Source organism: Leptonychotes weddellii, chromosome 7 (genome assembly GCF_054177405.1).
Source record: "Leptonychotes weddellii isolate Sample4059 chromosome 7, ASM5417740v2, whole genome shotgun sequence".
In the NCBI taxonomy this organism is placed as follows: domain Eukaryota; kingdom Metazoa; phylum Chordata; class Mammalia; order Carnivora; family Phocidae; genus Leptonychotes; species Leptonychotes weddellii.
The window spans coordinates 126,586,662-126,608,748 of record NC_138375.1 but is presented as its reverse complement, the minus strand read 5'-3'; the positions used below and the strand labels follow the sequence as shown (position 1 = coordinate 126,608,748).

The 22,087-nt window shown below is 44.8% G+C and overlaps 1 protein-coding gene across 1 annotated transcript in view; it reads left to right on the top strand.

Annotated features, from left to right (window-relative positions):
* Positions 1 to 15,947, top strand: part of HSD17B4 (hydroxysteroid 17-beta dehydrogenase 4) — a 78,390-nt gene extending 62,443 nt beyond the window's left edge. The window contains exons 20-21 of the mRNA XM_081825623.1: positions 8,828 to 9,070; positions 15,599 to 15,947. Coding sequence (XP_081681749.1) covers positions 8,828 to 9,070; positions 15,599 to 15,688 — 333 coding nt within the window. The 3' untranslated portion in view covers positions 15,689 to 15,947. The remainder of the gene's footprint in view (positions 1 to 8,827; positions 9,071 to 15,598) is intronic.
* The last annotated feature ends 6,140 nt before the right edge of the window (positions 15,948 to 22,087 follow it).

Sequence of the window (22,087 nt, the reverse complement as noted above, 5' to 3'; positions counted from 1 at the left end):
TTTTTTCTCAGGAATTTCATAGATTAACACTGTGTGTGCAGGTTTTATCACGTGCCTTTCTTTGTTCTTTCTGTCCTTCCTTTTTTCTATCTTTCCTTGATGGAATTCAGCTTCTTCCCTAGGGATGAACGTATATTGGAAGTTGAGTGACAAATATAAAGCACGGGATTTTTGAAGATACTGGTAGAGGAGAGGAGTGAGGTCTGATCTGTACGAGTGAGAGAAGGTGCTAGAACCATGTGTCTCATGGGTGGCAGACCAGAAGCCTGTAGGGACTGGCACAGGGTACATGTGGTGCCTTCGTGGCAAACAGGGTAATTTCCTTCAGCTTAGTGGCTAACTCAGATTTCCCCCCTTGTCTTGGTGACACTTGCCTTGTAGGCAGTATTAGAAAATGTGCTTTTACAAGTGACCTTTAATTAACTTAGGAGAAGGGTTTTTCCTGACATTTCCACTGGACAGATGGGAATATCGATATCCTGTTAATAACTACTTATTACTGATATGCCTGGTGGCTTTTGCTTGTCTTAGCATCTCTTCTCTGCGGCCTTGGTTATTGAAGCTCATTGTCACGTGGGGTCTGAAAGCTTTCTCTGAAAGGGTTCACCGTTTCCTTTGGTCGTCGGCCTGCCTGTTGTTTGATTCTCAGCCGTGTTGTAACTGTCTTCGCTTGGGGCTGTTGTTTTCTCCCGGGCTTTGTGTCGGACACCGTGGCTGGCAGAAGTAGAAGTGTCCAGGCCGCCAGGCTTGCGGTATCTTGGAGAACGATTCCACGTTGGCATCTCTCTCTTCTTTGTCTTGGCGCTTATTGACATGAAATTGAGGATTGAATGCTTTGATTTAGGGAATAGATAGCATTTCTTTTTCACGATCAGTTTTAAAAATCACTTTAATATCAAATATTTTGTGTTTTATGGATTTATTTATTTGAGAGAGAGAGAGCGCGTGAGCGCACGCACAAGCCGGGGGAGGGGCAGAGGAAGAGAGAGAAATCCTCAAGCAGACTTCTGGCCGAGTGTGGAGCCAGAACCGGGGCTGGATGCCAGGACCCTTAGGTCACACCCTGAGCCGAAATCAAGAGTCGGGCGTTCAACCGACTGAGCCACCCAGGAGCCCCCAAATATTTTGTATTTTCAGTTGCTCTTAGTTATCCCAGCCTGGCTCACTTCTTGGCAGGCCGGAACTGGTTACAGAGACTAGGCTGAAGCTCCTCAGTTCACCTTGGCTGGGCTGAGGTGTCCCTGGAGTTGCACAAGTCTCGGAACCAAGGGGTTTGGGCTTAGTGGCCTAGGAGGTGCATTCTAGCCCACAGATCTTCCCCTCTGTCCCCCACCATGCCATCCAGACACCACCACCGCCCCCAAATCTCTGGGGCAGCATATGTGTTTGGGGGCGGGGAGAGTACAGAGTCTTTTTTTTTTTTTTTAAAGATTTATTTATTAATTTTAGAAAGGACAGGGGAGGGGCAGAGGGAGACCCAGAGTCCCAAGCAGACTCCCCGCTGAGCACGGAGCCCCACATGGGGCTCAATCTCACGACCCTGAGATCATGACCTGAGCTGAAACCAAGAGTCCCACACTTAACTGACTGCACCATGCAGGTGCCCCAAGGAGTGTCTTTTAAAACCAGATTAGTGTCAATCTAGGGAGAGTTAGGTGAGTTCTGGTGTCAGTGCTGGGTCAGGGTCGGTTTGGGCTGTGGAGGAGGAGTCGTAGCTGTACCTTTGAGATTAGGCCCCTCCCAGGCCTGTTCTGCACGGTCATCCAGGCGCAGGAGGGCGAAGGCCAGTGTGTTCTCGTCCTCGCCGGGCTGAGATGACCGGAGAGAGGCTGGACAGCCTGTCCTTTCCTTTCTTGTGGGCTGAGAGCGCAGAACAGAGCGATGCAGGCTCTGGATCTGCCTAAGAAGCCAGAAGCAGGGTCTTGGTGAGGAACTTAGGGGAAGGAAGCCATATCTTGGAATGCTCACTGCACCTTCCTATTCTACCTCTGGAGACAATGTTTTGTTTACAAAGTATTGTTTTAGAGTTATTAAAAATGTTCTGATCCACACATAGTGCTTCTTTACATAGAAATCAAGGTAGAAGCCTATTTTCCTCATTTCACCGTTACTATTATATTACTATATAATGTATAATATATAATTACTATATAATGTGTAAAGTAGTATTATATAACATGTAACAATATAATATCAAGGACATACGATCTTGTTATCTCTGTCTTTTTATTACTCTAAAAGGTAATTGAAAGCCTTGCCATGTTGGAACACCTTTTTCAAAGATGCTATGGCTTCAGGTATTTTACCCTTTTGAATAAAGGTTATCCTTCGGCTTTTTACTTTCCTAGGGATTCTTTGATTAGGTTGCAAAGGTGCAGATGGACCATCAGCTGGAGAAATAAATCTCTGAATTTCCTTTGAACAGTCTGTTGCTTGTCACGGTTCTCTTACTGTGTTACGATCATTTATAATTATATGTCTCCTCCCATTTGACCTTGGGTTTCAGCCTGAGAAAGAGCTGCAGATTAGTTTTTTATTGCTAGCTTCTGGTACAGCCTGTAACACAGTAGCCTCTTTCCATGTATGCTGAATAAGTGCTAAAAGCCAGGTAGAATGTGTCATCTTAGATGGAATCATATGTCAGCTTAAAAAAAAAAAAGGGTTGAAATTAGTGCCTTTCCCTATCTTTTTTTTTTTTTTTAAAGATTTTATTTATTTATTTGACAGAGAGAGACACAGCGAGAGAGGGAACACAAGCAGGGGGAGTGGGAGAGGGAGAAGCAGGCTTCCCGCCGAGTAGGGAGCCCGATGCGGGGCTTGATCCCAGGACCCTGGGACCATGACCTGAGCCGAAGGCAGACGCTTAACGACTGAGCCACCCAGGCGCCCCGCCTTTCCCTATCTTAAAACAATAATGTGTTGTGTGGATATTTTCTATTTAATATGAGTGAAACCTTTTATAAGTATGCAGTGTAGCTTACAGTATTTATTACTGTTAATTTCTAAAGCCAGCCGAAAGTTTTGTTCTGGTAAACCCTTTGGATCTCATTCTGTTGTTCTGAGCAGCAGGTACAATTCAGAGGACAGGAAGGCAGAAAGAAGGTAAAGAATCAGAGGCTGCATGTGGCCCAAAGAATGGCCTGCTCCTGAAAATGAAAACACAGCTGCCACTTTCAGCAACTCCAGAAACCAAAAAGTCTAAACATGGAGTGGTTTTTGGTTTTTGGTTTTTGGTTTTTTCCTTTAACTCACTGATGGCAAAGCCTGGCTGGAACTTAAATGATGCAAATGGCTGTCCTTATCTCTCACCCTGCGAAAGAGTTGAGTACAGAAATCCTGTGTTTGTTTATAGAGTGTGGCATCATTGGAACTCTTCCGTACTCTGGGATACATGTCTTATGCACTGTCTTTCCTTCCTAAAATCTGAAAAATTCTGATTTCTAGAACACATCTGGCCCGAAGGAGTCCAAATAAGGAACCTCCTCACATCTATAAATAACCCTGAACAGGATTGATAAGAGACATGGAAAAGGTGCTGTCGGCTTTCACAGAATGGAAGGATTGGTTCATTCAAGTAATAATCGAGTGTTTACCATGTGCTAAGTTCTCTGCTAGGTTGCAGATTACAAATATGAAAAGATAGGCTTTTTTTTTTTTTGGTCAGCCTGAATAACTCTTAGAGGCAGTATGCAGGAAAGTGTGAATACAGAGGTTGAAGAAACAAGGTTTGTTGCATTTCAGATGAAAGGGAAGGAAGACCTAAATTGAGATCATGGCAAGAATGGAGAGAGGAGGGCCTCTGTGGATAATGGTTAAGAAGAAATGACCACCTTGGCTACCGATGATGTCTGAAAAACAAGAGGCACGAGACAGGGTCAAAACTAATGCCCAAGTTTGGAGCCCTTGGGGTGGGAATGTTGACTCCATTGCTAGATTTGTGAAACGTGGACTAGGAGACGAGTTCAGGGAGCAGGTGATAAGCCAGGTGTGTTTGTGCTTACCTGTAGCAGACTGAGATCTGGACTAGGGGCTGGGAATGGTGGGCTTGGAACGTGGGATAGACTCTCGGCCGGGACAGATACTTGGAAACCATGCTTGTGGAAATGGTAGTTGGAACTCAGAGCATTAGCTTTGCTGTTGGGCGTCATGGCCGGCAGGAAGAAAATGGAGGGCAGTTCCTGTTGATCCTACGAGAGTATCTGCTCCCAGCTCATGGCTCCAGCGTTCCCATTTGTCTCTAAATAAAGTGATCATCTTAGAATGTGGCCCATGAATCTTAAATATGCAATTTATTGTAACTTTAGGCATGAATATTACCCCATCTCCAGGTAGGAATCTTTTTGTTGTTTTGATTGTATCCAGTGGCTATAAAATAGCCCTACAACTGAAACTTTTGATGAAGACAGCTTTATTTTCGTGTAGTAATGATACAGTGCTGCTGTGTAAAAATATGTTCCATTTTCCTTCGGATGATAGGTTTAAGCTGGTTGGCATTGAACAATTTGGTTGTTTTTTTCCCCTCACGGAAATTGAGTTTCTTTTCATGTATTTGTAGTTTTTTCCATTGTAGGAACATAATTGGAATTGGCATTTATATAGCAAGGTTATAGACATACTATGCAGTATTGCTTGACTGTTCCTAGTTAAGTAATGAGGTTATTTGGGTCTAAAAAAAATGCATCCTGAAATTAATTGTGTAGAGCCAAGTCTACATACTTGGACCAGACCCAGGCATCCGTTATGCATTATGTGACAATGACTGGACGAAGATGTTCTTTAAATGTTAGAGGTCATTTGTTTTGGATCTTGGAGATTGGCCAGAATGTGGAAAGATTTATTCAGATTTGGCAACGGGTGTTCTTTTAAGAGCAGAATACATTCACCCTGGAGGACACACCAGTTGGTCACTAGAACCTATTATTAGCTCTTGGGTCAGTGCTCATCTTCTAGCGGTCAAACCAGTTCGCCTTTTAGGGTTTCTCAGCTGTGCTAGAAACTAGATCTTAAGGAGGCTGGTTCCACATTTTGGATTGGGATCCAAAAGCGTCTCATGGGTTTACAGAACAGACTTGGAAGATGACCTTTGGAAAGAAATATGGTGTCCGGTCAGGGATGGGGACCTGTGTGTTGGAGTGGTGTCTGCTTCAGCTCCATTCCCTTAGCGGTGGTGGCTGCTTCCCCCCCGTCACAGCATAGACCCTGACTGCGTGTCCGTGCGCATTCACACGCAGAATCGCTTAAAACTGGTAGGGCTTTCCATCTTGCTGTGGGTGTTATTCATCTTAATAACTTCTTTTTGTAGTTTTTTTATTTTGAAATGATTTCTGACTTACGGAAAAGTTGCAAGACTCGCACAGAGAACTTGTATCTCCAAATTATGATTTTATTCCATATTCTTTACTATTTTCTTTTCATCATACATCTTAGGATCATTTTTCTGAAGCATTTGAGAGTTAACTTGCAGATACAGTGTCCCTTTATCTCCAGATACTCCAGTAGCTTCTCCTAAAAGCAAAGACTTTCTGTTATCTAGTCGTAAAACCATTATCAATATCAGGAAAGTAACATTGATACAGTATTATTTAATCAACAGACCTTATTATTTCACCAGTTGTCCCACTAATGTCCTTTATAGTCAAAGAATACTAATTGTAATAATAATAACAATAATAATAGAAATGGAGAAAGAAAAAGGAGAACTGCCTGGGGTCCAGTTTGGGATCAGATAATACATTTCGTCCTCGTTAGGTCTCTCATTAGCCTGTTAATCTGGATGAGTTCCTCAGTCTGCCTTTGCTTTTTGGGGCCTTGACATTATTTGAAGAGTAGAGCCCAGATATTTTATAGAATGCTCCACAGTTTGTATTTATTTGCTATTTCCTCATGATTATTAGATTGAGTTTTTGGCAGGAATGGCACAAAAGTATTGTGTCCTTCATGGTGTGATTTAAAAGAAATATCTATTATTTGACTTAAGTTTTCCTTTTGTTGTTGTTACTGTTTTTTTTTTTAAGAGAAGTGCTTCTTTGTGCTTTCCTAATCATCCATTAACAAATAGTTTCTAAGTACTTTCTATTCAAGGAGGTGTAGGGGATACAAACACAAAACATTCTTGTTTCAGCAAAGAATTTATCATCTTAAGGGAAGGAGTCATCAATGAATGTAACTGCTTTCTTCTGTGGTATCCCTTTGTGATTTCTAAGGTACATATATCCCAAGAGTGTCGGAGATTCCTAAATTTCCAGATGCCCTGTTCTCACCTGACACCTCTCCCCCATTAAATGCTGTAAAGTATGACTGAAATTATTTATGTATTTATTTATTTATTTTTTAAAAAGATTTTATTTGTTTGACAGAGAGAAACACAGCAAGAGAGGGAACACAAGGGCGCCTGGGTGGCTCAGTTGGTTAAGCGACTGCCTTCGGCTCAGGTCATGATCCTGGAGTTCCGGGATCGAGTCCCGCATCGGGCTCCCTGCTCGGCAGGGAGTCTGCTTCTCCCTCTGACCTTCCTCCCTCTCATGCTCTCTGTCTCTCATTCTCTCTCTCTCAAATAAATAAATAAAATCTTTAAAAAAAAAAAAGAGGGAACACAAGCAGGGGGAGTGGGAGAGAGAGAAGCAGGCTTCCTGCTGAGCAGGGAGCCTGATGAGGGGCTTGATCCCAGGACCCTGGGATCATGACCTGAGCTGAAGGCAGACGCTTAACAAGTGAGTCACCCAGGCACCCCCGACTGAAATTTTAACGGACTCTTTCAGAGCCTCAATGATTATATAAATACAGAGCTAATGTTAGTCATAAAGCTTTTAAAATCATTTCTGCCAGTAGGAGAAAATACGTGCAATCTGTTTCTTCATTTCAGTAAGATTAGCCATGACCACACCGTTGTCTTTAAACTCAAGGTGATGGTGGTGGGTGATGAGGCTCCAGCAAGAGCTATGTTGTAGACCATGACCTGAGCTACCATGGGATTGGCATTACCACTCCTTTACCTCGACCTCCTGTGTGCTTGCTAAGAACCTTCCCTTTCCTCGCCCTCTTTTCTGTTACCAACCCTAGTTACTAGCTTTCCACAGAAGAGATTTACTGCTTTGCAAGAGTCAGGGCTGGGAAGCCACACGTAGAACCAGGGAGAGTGCGAGGGCAGGCGGACAGCGATGAACCCCCATCAACCAGAGACTCACTTGCACACGTGAGCATTAAGATGTGTGCGGTCCACCTTCATGCCTGAGCGGGTCTTGTGGACTTCAGACCTACTTGTGAAGAATTAAAATCATGAAGGTTGTCTGTTGAACACCAGAGGTTTGCTTTTTAGAGTTTAGAGGCTTTCCTTCCTCCCTTCCTTTCCTTCCCCAGCCTTCCTGACTCGCTCCCTCTCTTTTTCTCTCTTTTCTTTCTTTTCAACTATACAAGCATTACATGAAAACACATGTGTACTAGGGAAGTGCCAGTAAGAACAGAGCCTTTGCTCTGCACGCCTGACTTTGAGTACCTGGCATATCGTCTGACACCCATGGTGGAAACTCAGCAGTGAAGTGAGTGAACGAAGCATACAAAGCAAAAAGTTGCCTTTCTCCTTCCCAATGCAACCATGATCATCAGGTCACTACTGTTTTACCTTAGTTGGCAAAATTCTGTTCTCTCAAAGAGTTGGCGTGATTTAATTTTCTCTCTGGAGCAAGTCTCGGTTAAGCAGCATGTCACTGAACCCTGTGGGTTTTCCTCACGCGTGTGTAGCTTCTCCTCGGCTCTCAACTTGGAGTTCTGTACACAGTCTCAGGGCCAGCTCCTTCGCTGTAGCAAGAGAGAGTGCCTTCCAGAAGCTGACGCTGGAGGAGTGGATGACTGGTCTCGATCACATGTGAGACAGTTAAAACTTTCTGACACGTCGCTTGGGCATCCAGCTCTATAAATGATCTAGAGAGAGCCATGAAGGTGGTTTTTCATAGCTTTCCCAGTTACCCAGCCTGTTTCTGGGGCACTTGATACTTCTGTCAAAAGCAGTTAAGGGAAAAGAAGCTAATTTTAATGTTTATTTGCAATAATGAAGGCAATAAATATTTTATAAATCATAAGTGCAACAAACAACATTTTTACGAATCTGTTTCGACTGTCTTGCTATGCATGACGGAACGTTTGATGAAGGCAGGTATTTGAAAGGTGACTAGAGTGTGTGTTTCCTTCCCCCAACCCAACCCAACCAACATGCACCTGTTTTAAAATTCAGCTTTCTGGGGTGCCTGGGTGGCTCCGCTCAGTCGGTTGAGCATCCAGCTCTTGATTTCAGCTAGGTCATGGTCTCAGGGTTGTGAGATTGAGCCCTGTGCTGGGCTCCATGCCTAGCATGCTTGAGATTCTCTGTCATCCTCACCCTCTGCTCCTTCACCCCCACCCCCTGCTCACATGCTGTCTCTCTCAAAATAAATAAATAACTAAAATAAAATAAAACAGAATTGAGCTTTCCTCCTTTGTTGACTAGAGTGTCTGTATTTGAACCTAAAGGCCTTAACCGTATAACCTCCAACAACTTAACTTCCTTATGTTATTCTACGTTAATTAACGTTTAAAATGTCTCTGTTCTATAAACTTCTTCACTGAGGTGAAACTATTGATCTATTTTTTTTTTAAGGATTTTATTTTTAAGTAATTTCTATACCCAACGTGGGGCTTGAACTCACGACCCTGAGATCAAGAGTCGCACGCTCTATGGACTGAGCCAGCCAGACTCCCTTGATTTGACTATTTTGAACAACTTCTTTATAAAAAAGTCATCTTGAAAAATAAAGGATTTTCTAAATTTTTCTAAATGACAGATAATGTATAATGTAGAAAGCACCACATGAACTTGGAAACTAAAAATGTTCACATTTCAGTTGGTTTATTTTACTCTCCTATTATGAAGAAAAAAAACAAACACATTGCTCTCTTCCTACTTTTGACAGCTGTTGACCTAAAAAGTGGTTCTGGAAAAGTGTATCAAGGTCCTGCAAAAGGCTCTGCTGACGCAACCTTCACACTTTCAGATGAAGATTTCATGGACGTGGTCCTGGGCAAGCTCGACCCTCAGAAGGTAATGTCCTGACATGCCCATTCATCATCATTGCTTCCTGTTTGACCAGGCAGTTGTTAGCTGGCTCCCAAATGCTGACTTAGAAGACAAGTTCCTTACCACTGTGAAGGAGACTCGGGGGATCTCAGTATCTGGGTTGCAGATCATATATATTTTTAGTGGAGTTCCACACAACCCCCTTTAAAGTGGAATTTCTTCTTCAGCATAGAGTGAAACGGTATAAAACCCACACCTAGACCTTTACATACATTCTGTCATTAGTTCGAAAGTGAAAAACCATATACTAGTAGATACTTCCTAAAATTTGAAATTCATTCCTGGTGTACAAGATTAAGAACTTGTCTTAACAGTCATCATTGAAAACTGGAAATAGTAGAATAGGCCAATAAGAGCCGGTGTCTTACTTAAGGTGAGACCCTTAGAGGCCTTTCCGTGGAGAATACCGATGAAGACAAGAGTGCCCTCTCTGACCATTATTCGTGAATATCGTTCTGAAGCTTTTGGCCAATCCACAAACACACAAAATTAAAGAAACTGATTTAACAATTAGAATGGAAGAGACACCCTTGTTACTTTGAAACCCTGATTATGTAGCTAGAAATCCCAAGAGAATCAACTACTGATTCTTAAAATGAAGGACTTTGAGCCAGTGGTCGAATGCCCGATCATTATTAAAAAATCACTTTCTCACAGCAGCAAACCCAACTAGAAGATAGCACTGGAAAAGAAGTTGTTTATAATCCCAACCCAAACTACAGAATATCGGTGACTTCCCTAAGAAGGAAAGCTTGTTTGAAGACAGTCATGCATGTTTACAGGGAGCAGAGCCGTTTCAGTACATGAGAAAGTACAGTTTTCCCGGATTCTTAGAAGGACTAATTTAAAAAGAATTGTCAAGTAGTACAGTAGGATCTTTGACATCAGATAGATCCGAGTCTGACTCTAAGCTCTGCCACTTTCTCTCTCAGTCTCGATTTTCTCATTGGTAAAGTTACTACAATAATCGTCATAATCCCAAAGGCCTGTTATAATTCAGTCTGATAACATATACAGCGCTTGGCACCCCGTGACTTCAGTTGATTCCTTCGTAGAAACGCATTCAGCACTCACTGATTCGGGTGCTTGGTGTGGCGGAACAAGACGGTGCCCTACCGTCTGAGCTTAGTTCTAGAGGGAGCGGGAAGGAAATCTGATTTCGGGTATGAAGAAGAATCCAGCAGAGCAATGGGTGAGAGCCGGGCTTGGCCCCCTTTTTCTGTGAAGGGTCGCCTCATGCACATTCTCGGCTGTGTGGCCCGATGATCTGCGGTGCACATGGGCAGTCCAGCCACTGTGGAGGCAAAGCAGCCGCAGATAATAGGGAGACAGAGGAGGGGGGCTGTGTCCCAGTAAAAGTGCACACGCGGAAACAGGCCGCAGACCAGTTTGGCCCGCGGGCTGTGGTTTGCCGGCCCCTGGATTAGAGTGTGACGGGGTATAGGGAGGGTTTCGGATGGGCCTGTCCAGAAAGACCCTAGAGAGCGCTAACCGCCGTGAGGGGATGAGCTGTGAGGCCGGGGAAGCCGCGTGTGGAGGCAGGAGGGCTTGCTGGAGCACTGGAGCGGGGAGGAGGTCGCATGAGCGGTGGGGGCCGAGCAGGAGGTGATGGCAGACGGGGGAAGGGCTAGTGTGCGTGGGACCTTCGGGGCCACCTCGGTGGCTTCCTTCATGATTCCTGAGAATGGCTGCTCCAACAGGTGACTCATAGTTCATTCGTCTCACTTCTTATTATCCTTCACGCCATCCCCAGTCCGTTTTAGTCCTTATCGGCAGCCTAAAGTGTGCAACTTACAGAACATCTCTGTTTCCCAGCACCCTCACCTATCGTTCTGTTCACTTGGTCTCTTGTTCCTGCTCCTATAGTTAAGCTTCACAGAGGCCTCCCATTTGTTGACACAACCCTTCCGTCTTGGCTTCTCTCCCTGGTCCATTCTCGTCATAGCCCCTGGAAATTCCCTCCCCTCCCTTCTCTCTCTCATCTCCCTTGCCCGAAGACTCCACCCTTTGAACCCCACTCTCCGCCATCTTTATATCTGTCCCTGAATAGGTGAATGGGGCGAAAAGCCACACATCACGACAGATTGGCTTCCTTCGAAGTTCTGGATCCCAAGCCTCACACAGTCTCTCCGTGCCGTCCAGCGGTCTGACTCTGGTCTCCAGCCAGCTTCCAGTCCTCTTGTCTGCGATGACTCTTTCGTACTTGTCTTCTGAAAGCTCCCACATGCCTGCCTCTCTTTCATTTTTGCCCGATGGCCTTTCTTGCTTCATTGGAAAAAGAAGGTTTTCAGATGAAAACTTTGGCCAGTCCATCAGCAGGTCTGCTCTCGCAGCATCTGCCCCATCTCCTTTTCTTCCCTTGCCTTACGTGAAGCAAGTCTCCCCCTTCCCGTCAGAGACTGGTCCCTTCTCTTCCATTCCGGTCACTAATGCTTCTCCTCTCCTCTCCTTTCCCCACGAGTCTCCCTGTCCCACTGCGCCAGTCTCCTGCAGCCACAGGCGAGCTAACCTCTCGATTTTAAACCAACACCCTCTTTGGATATCCGATCCCCATCCAGCATGCCATATCATGTTTAAAAAAACGTTAAAAAGAAACTGGTGAAACTGGTTTTAAATAATACATTTTATTTAACCCAGTACAGCTAATTATCATTTCACCCTGTATTCAGTAGAAAAGTATTGAGATATTTTATATCCTTTTTTAAAAGATTTTATTTATTTATTTGAGTGAGAGAGGGCACAAGCAGGGGGAGGGGCAGAGGGAGAGGGAGAAGCAGGCTCCCTGCCGAACGGGGAGCCTGATGCGGGGCTCGATCCCAGGACCCTGGGATCATGACCTGAGCCAAAAGCAGACGCTTAACCAACTGAGCCACCCAGGTGCCTCTTTATATCCTTTTTTAAAAACTAAATCCGGGGTCTGTTTTACACTGTTAGTGCATCTCATCCAGGACTTATCACATTTCACATGCTAGCGGCCCCTTTGTTGGGCAGCAGAGGCTTAAACGTTCGGTCTTGACTCTGCTCTTCTGCCGCCTCTTCCCTCACTTCCACATCCATTACGCCGCTGCTACTGTTCTTACAAAGCTCACTGACGACTTCCACTTTACCAGCCAATGGATATTTCTCTGTGTCTTGTTCAACCTTTGAGTAGCATTCAACTCAGTTAACCACCAACTTCTTGAAATAATTTCACTCCTTGGCTTTCTTGACGCCATTTTCTTGTATTCTGTCTCTACCTTTGGCTTTTCCTAATCTTCTTTGGTGCCTTCTTCTTCCACCCCAACCGTTAAATTTGGTGCCTCTTCTCAGGGCTCATTTCAGGGCTCTTCTGTAAATAACAGTCTTTCCCCCAGTGTGTTCATCCGTCTTGTGGTGTTTGAAGTCTCGTATATGTTGACAGCTCATAGGCCTGTGAATGCCTGACCTACTTGTCTTCTCTGCGCTCCGTAGTGATGTAAGCAACTGCGCCTGACCTCTCTGATGCGAAGTCTTACTGGCATCTCCCACTGACTGTGTCTAAGATAGAACTCATGATTTCCTTTTCTCCCCTAGTCTTTTCCACCTCCGTAAATGGCACCACTATCTACCTACCAGAGTTAACGTGCTTGGTAACGTAAGAATTGTCTTGGCTTCTTCCTATACCTCTGTATTCTTTTTGTCCTTAATTCTGCCTGATCTTTTTCCAGAATATATCTTATGTTCATCCTTTCCTCCTCATCACTAGAGATACCACCACGATCCAAGCCCCCAAGCATCTCTGCTGGCTTTTGACAGCAGCTTCCTGGCAGGTCTTACTGCCCCCATCCTTGCCTGTCCCCCCAGGATCCAGAGTAATCCTTTAAGAAATGTAAATTAGATTAGAGGTTGCCTCACCTGAAAACATCTCTAAGATTTCCTTTTGGACATGGATCAAATCCAAACTACCTATTATTGTGTCCTACCTGACGATTTTCTTGCTGGTGTTTCTAGCTTCAGCCCACACTGCTTGCCTCCCCGCTTAGAGTGCTGCTTCCATTCCCATTGTCCTTTCTTGAAAGTTCTTCCTGTCAGTGTTTATTCCTTCGGTGTCTATGTGTTTGCCTTTTCTGGAATTTGTCCCCCAGCTTTTTGTGTAGCCGGCTTCAGTTCATGCAAAGTAGTTCCTTTCTGTTACAGTCTCTGAGAGCATCCCATTTCTTCCTTCACAGCATGGATAACAGGTCTTAATTACTTGTTTACATTTTATTTTTTGACTCCCCTACTATAATGTTGGCTTCCTGAGAACAGAGAGCAGTATCTGTTTCCTGCCGAGGATATTACCTGGTATACTGTGGACACTCAGTAATACTTGAGTAAATTAAAGCAAGGATAAAATAAGGAACAGAAGCTCAACAACAGCAATTTAGGCCATGTAGAAACTGGAAACTTCACCATGTCAGACTCCATAAGATATTCCCATAAGCCTGGGGGAAATAATAAAGAGAACGATGATACATGGTTTAGTGGTATTGATAGCCTTTGCAAAATTCTGGAAAGCACTAAATATAAAAAACAGGGCAAAAGATATGAACCAGTAATTAGTAGAGAAATAGAAATGACTCACATGCCTAAGAAAAACTACTCGTTTTTCCCAGTATCCACAAAATGCAAATTAAAGGATGTCATCTTGCCTCACGTTTTCAGAGATTATGTTATAGTTGGGGTAAGAGAATTTACGTGTAGTTTCAGGGAACATACATTCGAAAGAGTCTTTCTGGAAGGCACTGTGGCAGAGCTTCCGACTTTCTTCCTTGATGGCGACTTACGGTCTCAGTACTTTTTGCCTGGCACTCCCAGGCCAAAAGAAATACCCAGCGGTCCAGTTTATTAAGTAGTTAGGTCCAAACAAAAGTTGTGTGTCACTGCTGTCACTATTTGCCTTGAAAATTTTAAGTATTCCTTCCCGTGCCCGTGAATTTGCTGCCCAGCCGCTGTGTGTGGTTTGGAAGCTGGTGATACTGAGCGTGGTCAGGAACCTTATTTTAGAAAGGTCCTGATTCAGTAGTTTCTTCTTTAGGAACCTGCCCTAAGGAATACAGCTCTATTCCGTCACTCCGTGACAACCATCGCATGTTGGTTTTGGTGGATTTACTTCAAGGAGTTAAGTGTTCTTATCTGAGGTTGCACGTCCCTCTCGGAGCTGGTACCAAGCGGGCAGGTGTCTGTACTGACCCCCCTGCGGGGCTGTGGGCACAGTGCCCGTAACTGCACAGCAAAAGCAGGTTTAGTTTTGAAGTTGCAGCCTCCCATTTGAACACCGAGCACTTGATCCCGATTGACTGAGTTCTCCTTTTATTTTTGCCGGGCTAAGAAGTTTAAGAGGCTTAAAGAGCTTTTGCTTCTCCTCCGGTTGATGAGGATCTGCTTCTAAGATTAAGTTGCTGCTCGTTGCTAAGTGCTGGCCTGGTCCCCCTTCCTGCTGGCTCGGGGGCCTGGCGTGGGTTAGGGAAGCTCTCGGACCTGAAGTTGGCCCCACTGTCCCCTGGCAGTAAACCGATGCCCAGTCTGCCCACTGCGGGCTCGTGGTTGTGCTTCTCGAGCGAGATCATATTTGTAGGGCTGCTTTCCAATGGTAAATAGTAGTCATCACGGCTCTTATGATTTTTTTCAATCTATCTAAAAATCTTGGGGCTTCTTTTTCCCTTCGTATTCCATATACTGTTTTCTCAGCTATGCAAACTGTGATGGTTTTGTTTCTCTTGAGAGGGACGTTGACACTGAGGGCGATCTTAAGCAACTTGCGCAAACCTCTGCGTCGGGTGGGGTCCAGAGGTGATTCTGGAGCCCATGGTGTTGGACTGTGCAAGGCCTGGCTTGGTAGTAAGGACGAGTTTGGTTTGCGCCTCCTGCCTGTCACATGCTAAGCTAAGCGCTTGCCACACTGATTGGTTCAGCTCCACAGCAGAGCTGCATTATTTAGGTCCTCTTGTCATGCCTCTTGGATACGAGGAGGCTGGAGCTCAGGGAGGTGGAGGAATTTGCCCCAGCTCCCCTTGCTTGTAAGTGGCAGAGCCTGGGTCTTAACCCAGCCCTTCTGAGACGACAGCACAGAAGGGTCGATCCGCTACTTTGTGACATGACCTTATTTTGTCAGTACGTGGCTTTCTGTTTCATGAAGGTGTCATAAATATTTTTACTGTTAGGAATACAGCCAAGCCTTTTATTCGTAGGGTCTCAAATTCACATTTAAGAACATAGACTGCCATCCAAGTGTGGGTTGAAGCAGAACTCACAAGTCTGTTGGTTCAGACAGATTATTCTGTGGTTTTCCAAAATACACTCCCCCCCCCTTAGATATCTAGAAATATGGGTGCTATCTATAATCATTAAAGTATCGTTGCTGGATAAAAGTTGCCTTTGTTGTCCAGAGTTGTTATTTCCATTGTATTCAGTGTGACCAATGATCTTTTTAAAAAAGAAATGAAATGTAATGTGATAAAGTCTGGCAATCTTTTTTTCCTCTCTCCTTTCTAGGCATTCTTTAATGGCAGACTGAAGGCCAGAGGGAACATCATGCTGAGCCAGAAGCTTCAGATGATTCTTAAAGACTATGCCAAGCTCTGAAGGACACACTACATTATGAATAAGAATAGAAAAATTAAATACTCTCTTCACCCAGATATGCAAAACTGATTAAGCAAAAGTGATCAAAACTAAGACACAGGGAAGCTGCTTACCATTTTCAGGTTTTAGATAACTTCTGAGATTTTAATTTTTTACTAATTTTTCACATTATCATTCTTTTTACAAGAACCTGTAAGCCAGCACATAATATCTTTCTGTTCTTAGAGCTCTATCTTCATAATAAAAAATTTTCACCCAAGTCTTTAGAATTGTGATACCATTTATAAGTGGAAAGGAAAATTAGATGAGGAAAGGCCACTTTGAAGTCTTTTACACTTTGTTTTGTTATTTTCTGGTCTCTAACTTACTGATACCCCAGTTTTAACATGAATTGTCACACGTATTCACTTGTTTTTCATACTTTGCTGTAACAGTGTCCTGCTTTAAGGGAGGGGAAGGGTCTTTATGTTCCCAAATAGTTTTCTTTCTTCTCCCCTCTGTTTTGCTGGAAATCCTTTATTTTCATATAATGCCTGTAAATACCAAACAGTTTTCTTGCTTAATAAGTAATTGCGAATCATAAAGATGTGACTAGCAAGTACTGTCATGCTGGTATTTTCCCCACCAGGTAGCTCAGGTGATGTGTGCCGAGGAGATGCCCTTCTGACGGGTTGGCTGCAGAGGTGACCAGCAAGTGGGGTGCCGAAGTCAGGGAAGGCGTGAATGCCCCTCATAGAGCACAGCTGAGGGGCACATGTGTCGGGGGGAGGGGGGTGGGGCGCTGTTACGGGCTCAGTTCCCCGGGAGACAGACTTCAAGATGGAGATCTTGGGCAGGAACTGAATTTGGAGGTGTTCTTGGGACTGACACCTGGGGGGGGTGGTGGCACAGGGAGACATTCGGCTGTGGTGGGCTGCATGACAACGCCCTGCGGAGGGACCATGACCTGGGGCCAAGCCGGTTGATGATTTGCTCAGCCGGGGCGGGGGTGGTGGGGGGGAACGCGGGTACTGTCTTCGGTCTGAAGAAGGCTTCTGGGAGCGTGGCCTGGCACTTTGCTTCAGGGAGCAAGACGGAGGGAGCTAGAGCTCAGGGATCAAAGGAAATGGTCTCAGAAATGTGGAAATGGAATATTTACGCAGTGGTGGAGCCTGGCGGAACGCCTTGATACATTATGGCCGACTTAATGAAAGAGCAAGATATGTAGAAGTATAGAAGAAAAGTTATGTATTTGGCAATTATGCCTTAGCCTCTTGATCTCTGAATGCTATCATAAAATTAACTGTAATTTAGAGTGATTTATTGTTATACCAATTGAATTTGTTTTTAAAGTAGCAGTCTTTTAACACTGGTCTTTTATAATAGAAGTTGTTCCTGTTGAGCTTGGAAGAGCTTTGTGTCCTTCCAAATAGAAATCGCATATTAAAATTAATCAAATGCCCCACATTAATGAAAGTGTTGAATATATACCCTAGATACTTAAAACATACTAAGAAAGATGTTTTAATTATCTTACTAACCTATCTCTGTCAATCTTACAGGTCAGAGTATCCACATTTAGCAGCTTCTTCTTAATCCTTGTGCTCCTTAATCTTTTCTGTAATTTCAATATTGTTGATTTCACCAACCTCCTTAATTCTCTTCTTCCCTTTTATCCTCCAGTGAGAAAGGTATTAACTTCTTAATGAACCTGTGGGTTAATCTCCCTGTCTTCTACTTGTCTCCTTTATAATTTCCTCTGTCTCTCTAACTTTTCAGGATTATCAATCAAAGTTTCAGCCCTCCTTACTTTTTGCTAGACATTTTTTTTCTGGTTGGTTTCATCCACTGTCCTGTCTTCAGCCATCACCCGAGTGCTGGTTGCTCTGAGTCTGTATCTTAGCCCTGATCCCTCTGTAATCCCCCAGTCCCACCCACAGCTCCAGATCATTACTGGACTGTTGTCCCTGGTTACTGCGCACGTGTGTCCAGGATAAACGCGTGATCCCCCTGCTCCTGCTCCTGAATGTGCACAGAGGCCAGCTAAGAAACCAGTCACCTTTGACTTTTCTCGTCCTCACCCCCTCCATCCCCTCCTTCACTTCCACTTCCTGAATATTCCAGGGTTTTCCAGCTGCCGCTACCCAAGTGTGCCCTCATGGTGGATGGCTCATTTTAGTGGCTTTCCAGCTGGTCCCAGTTTTTCACCACCCACCCTGCCACCCACAGAGGAGCCCTACTAGTACTCACACCTGAATAAATACGTAACTTCCCAACCTAAAAACCTGCGAGAGTTCCTACTTGGTCACCTTCCCATCAGGGCTCTGGCATGGTTCATCATGGTCCATGAGCTGGGACTCTTGTTGTGGCGGCCAATAATAAAACCAGTTCAAATTGGCACAGCACAACTTTTCAGCATAACTGAAGAAACCTCTAGAAGGGTGGGTTTGTTTTTGAAGGGGCTTCATCAAACAATTCACTGTGATCCTGGCCCAGTTCCTTGTCATCTCTCTGGCTACTTAGTATCTGCAAGCTCCCATGTGGTACCCTCCCTGGCAACTCCAGGTCATTCCTGTTTGATCACATGAAAGCAACCAACAGGTGCAGCCTCAGAGTCACATTCCAAGTCAACCAGCAGAATAAAGAGCACTGGGTTCTCTCATAAGCCCCAGCGAAGGCCTCATCTAGTCTCACTAGCTGTGCTTGAGTTAGAAGCCAATCCTTGAATCATCGCTATAGAGATGTTGGATATGCTGATTGGCCTGTGTGTATCACGGCCCAAAAGTATAGCTAAGCATAGTGTATTGGAGCTCCCTCAGAGGACCCTCCTGGTTTTGATGATTTTCTGGGAGGACTCACGAGACTCAGCATACAGTCATACTCGTGACTATGATTTATTCTGTCAAAATGATACCAAGCAAAATCAGAAAAAGGAGCGAGGTCCAGAGGAATTCAGGTACAAGCTCTCAAGACTTCTTTTCCCAGAGAGTCACGCAGGACACGCCTAATCCCCCCAGCGTCAAATTGGGACAACACGTGTAAAATGCCTACCAAGACTCAGCATCCAAGGTTTTAACTGAGAGGCTGGTCACACAGGCCATGCTTCTCTTGCCAGAGCACATACCAAAATCCCAGACTCATGAAGGAAAGCAGGTATTTAGCATAAACCCCATTGGGACAGTTTGGGAACGGGGAGCCGCTCTTCTCAGGGAGGGAATGGGGGGAGCCCTCCCGAAATCTAAGTTCCCAGATGCCAGCCAAGGGCCAACCTTGCAAGCAAACCTTTCTAAGGACAGCAATCTCAGGGATGCCCTGTTAGCATCCAAACTACATGTCCTGAGAGCTAATCAGGTGTGATATCTGAGGACATCGAGACTACGGGGGACCCAAATCACAATGGTCCACTCCAAAGGCTCCTTAACTCTCATGTCTCCCAACTTGCTTTTTTAACTTCATCACCTGGTAAACTCTCTATCCTTAAGCCTCCAAATGTGCACCTGCGTGAAGCTGTTCCTAACATGGTGAGAGCAATTTCTGACTTCTCATAGAACTTGGCTTGTCTATTTTAAAGCAAACAATCTGAGAAAGCAGATTTTTATACTGGACAGAAATAGATTTGAGGAATAATGTATTTGGTAATACTACCCCAACAAAAAGTTTACCGTTTAGGCCAACAAATAGAGCAGCAAAATTAAATGGTAACCCAGCCCCACTGAGAAATTCTGACATCGAGAAACCTCAAAACCTGAAAGTTAATGGAGAGTGACTTTCTGAAGAGCAGAGCATTTTAGGTCCATGTGGACTAAGCTATTTAAGAGGGGAGAGGAAAGAAAAAAAAACTTTTTAAAAACCCATAGATGGGCAAAAAAGAAAAATTTTTCAAGTCTTGGCTAAAAGTGGAATTAGATTTACATTACACATATATGCAGCATGTTGTCTTTTGACATTACAGGTCAGTCAGTCTTTAAAGGACCAGTTAGTAAATATTTTAGGCTTTGTAGGCCACTTACGGTCTCCGTAGCATCTTTTTTTTTGTTTTAAACAGCTTTGCACAAAATGTAAAAACTTGTACAAAAACAGGCCGGGAGTTGGATTTGGCCTGTAGAGTGGGTTCCCCGGGGATAGATGTTGAGTGCTGATTAAGAAAACAATATTTATGGGGCTCCTGGGTGGCTCAGTCGGTTAAGCGACTGACTCTTGATTTCAGCTCCAGTCATGATCGCAGGGTCGTGAAAATGAGTAGAGCTGTGTGTTTAAGTGACTGGAATCTTTGACCTTTTCGAATAATCACCGGAAGCTGGGCCCAGTGGCAACCAAGCCTCAATCCAAAATGAGCCACCACCTCTGCCCATGTCCCGAGGGGGGACACATGGACTGTGAGAGTAGAGGGTGCTTTACCTTTGGGTTCTGATTGGGAGATGAGAGGTTGGGGTGTTGGTACCCCTATCCTCTCACCTGCTGTCCTCTGTCAAAATAGGCCTCTCTTTTTCTCCTGCCTAGTTCAGAGTCCTCCATTTTCTTGGCCTGTGGAGGTGAGTGAGGACACATGGGAACACATCATTTCCCCTCACTCTTCGCCTGTCAGCTTAATATGGGAGCAATGCCAGCTATCTGGTTTTTGCTACGTAGGACCATATGGATTCCCAAAGAACAATTTTCAAGACCCTTAATGGATGGATCCTCAGTCAAGGAGTATTCACTGGACTCCTAACGTGTACTGGGCATTGGAGATTCAGACATGAACAAGGAAGAGAGAGTATCTGATGTAATGGAGCTGATTACATTGAATGAGTTTACGCAATTTTACTGTTATTGTTTCTTAAGACATTATCATTTAAAGAAATTCCTCTTCTTTAGTAGACCGTGGCTTCTCAGGTTTAATTTCAGTTGCATTTTTTAATCAGAGAATAAACATTTGCCTATGAGTTGTTTAAGGAATATGTATTTCAAAGCGCCTGGCTGGCTCAGTCAGTGGAGCGTGTGATTTGATCTCGGGGTTGTAAGTTTGAGTCCCACGTTGGGTGTAGAGATTACTTAAAAAATAATAAAATTAAAAAAAGAAAAAGAAATATGTATTTCCCCACCTGTGAACTGTCAGTTTCTAACTTGTTGGAGTTGACAATGAACAAAACCCATTTGGGGGCACCTGGCTGGCTGGGTGGTAGAGCATGCAACGCTTGGTCTCAGGGTGGAGAGTGCAAGCCCCGGGTTGGGCATGGAGCCTACTTAAAAACAAAAACAAAACAAAACTAACCCCAACCCATTTGGCCGTTGGCCATGAACCTCTGACAAGACAATGAGTTGTGCCAGGTCCTACTGGGAGAGGTATGAGCACCAGACCAAGAAACAAGGTCACCAACTCCTACTTCGTCTTTATTCTATGATGCACTTGAAGCAATACCTCAGAACATACCTCTCCATCCCTACCTTCTACAGATCATCGGATTTGTCTTAGACTCCTTAATTAAGGGGAATGGGGCCCTGAGGAGTGATGTTTCTATAAAGCCAGCAGTACTTGAACTCTGTAACTTTGGCATTATAGAAAATTTTCTAAAGCAGAAACAGGAGAAGGCTGGGCATTTCAGTATTACTTGGACCAGTGAAGCCCCTTTATCTCTGACATTTTTTATTGCTTTTTTTTTTAATAATTTTTTGTTGCGAAAAAAAAAAAGGGAGGGGAAAGATGGCGGAGGAGTAGGGGACCCTATTTCAACTGGTCCCCGGAATTGAGCTGGATATCTACCAGACCACTCTGAACACCCATGAAATCAGCCTGAGATGTAAGAAGATCTGGATCTCTACAAACAGAATATCGCAGGCAGTTGGTTTTGAGGTACGAAGCGGAGAGCCGTGATTCCGCGGGCAGATATCGGAGGATAAACGGCAGCGGGAGGGTGCCTGGCCGTGGGGATCCTACACCGCTGGTGAGTGACAGCCTCGCGTGCTGCGGACGGGCACAGACTCGCAGACTCACAGACCGGTAGCGGCAGGAAAGGACTTTAGGGCAGCCCCCGGGGTGGAAACCCGGATTGGCGGGGTCGCACCAGCGAACTGCAGCCCCCGGACGGAAACCCGGAGCGGTGGGGTCGCGGGTGCTAGAACTGGGAGCGGCTGGCGGTTTTAGAAGCACAAAGGGCAGAGACGTGCCCCGACCTGGAGGCAGGACTGGGAGCGCTGCGGAGGGGCGCACAACCCAGGACGCTGCAGTTTATAGCAGCACGGACAGAAACGGAGGCAGTGTGGCCTGGAGAGCTCACTGAAGAACAGACTGCGGTCTCTCTGCTCTGAGGCAGAGGGTTGGAAACCGTCTCTTCTGCTCTGACTCGCGGAAGAGATGTGGAAAGCCACCAGGGAAAGGCGCAGAGAACAAAAGCCCCAAAGACTGATTCTGCTGAGTCCATCCCCTGCCACAGGGGCACA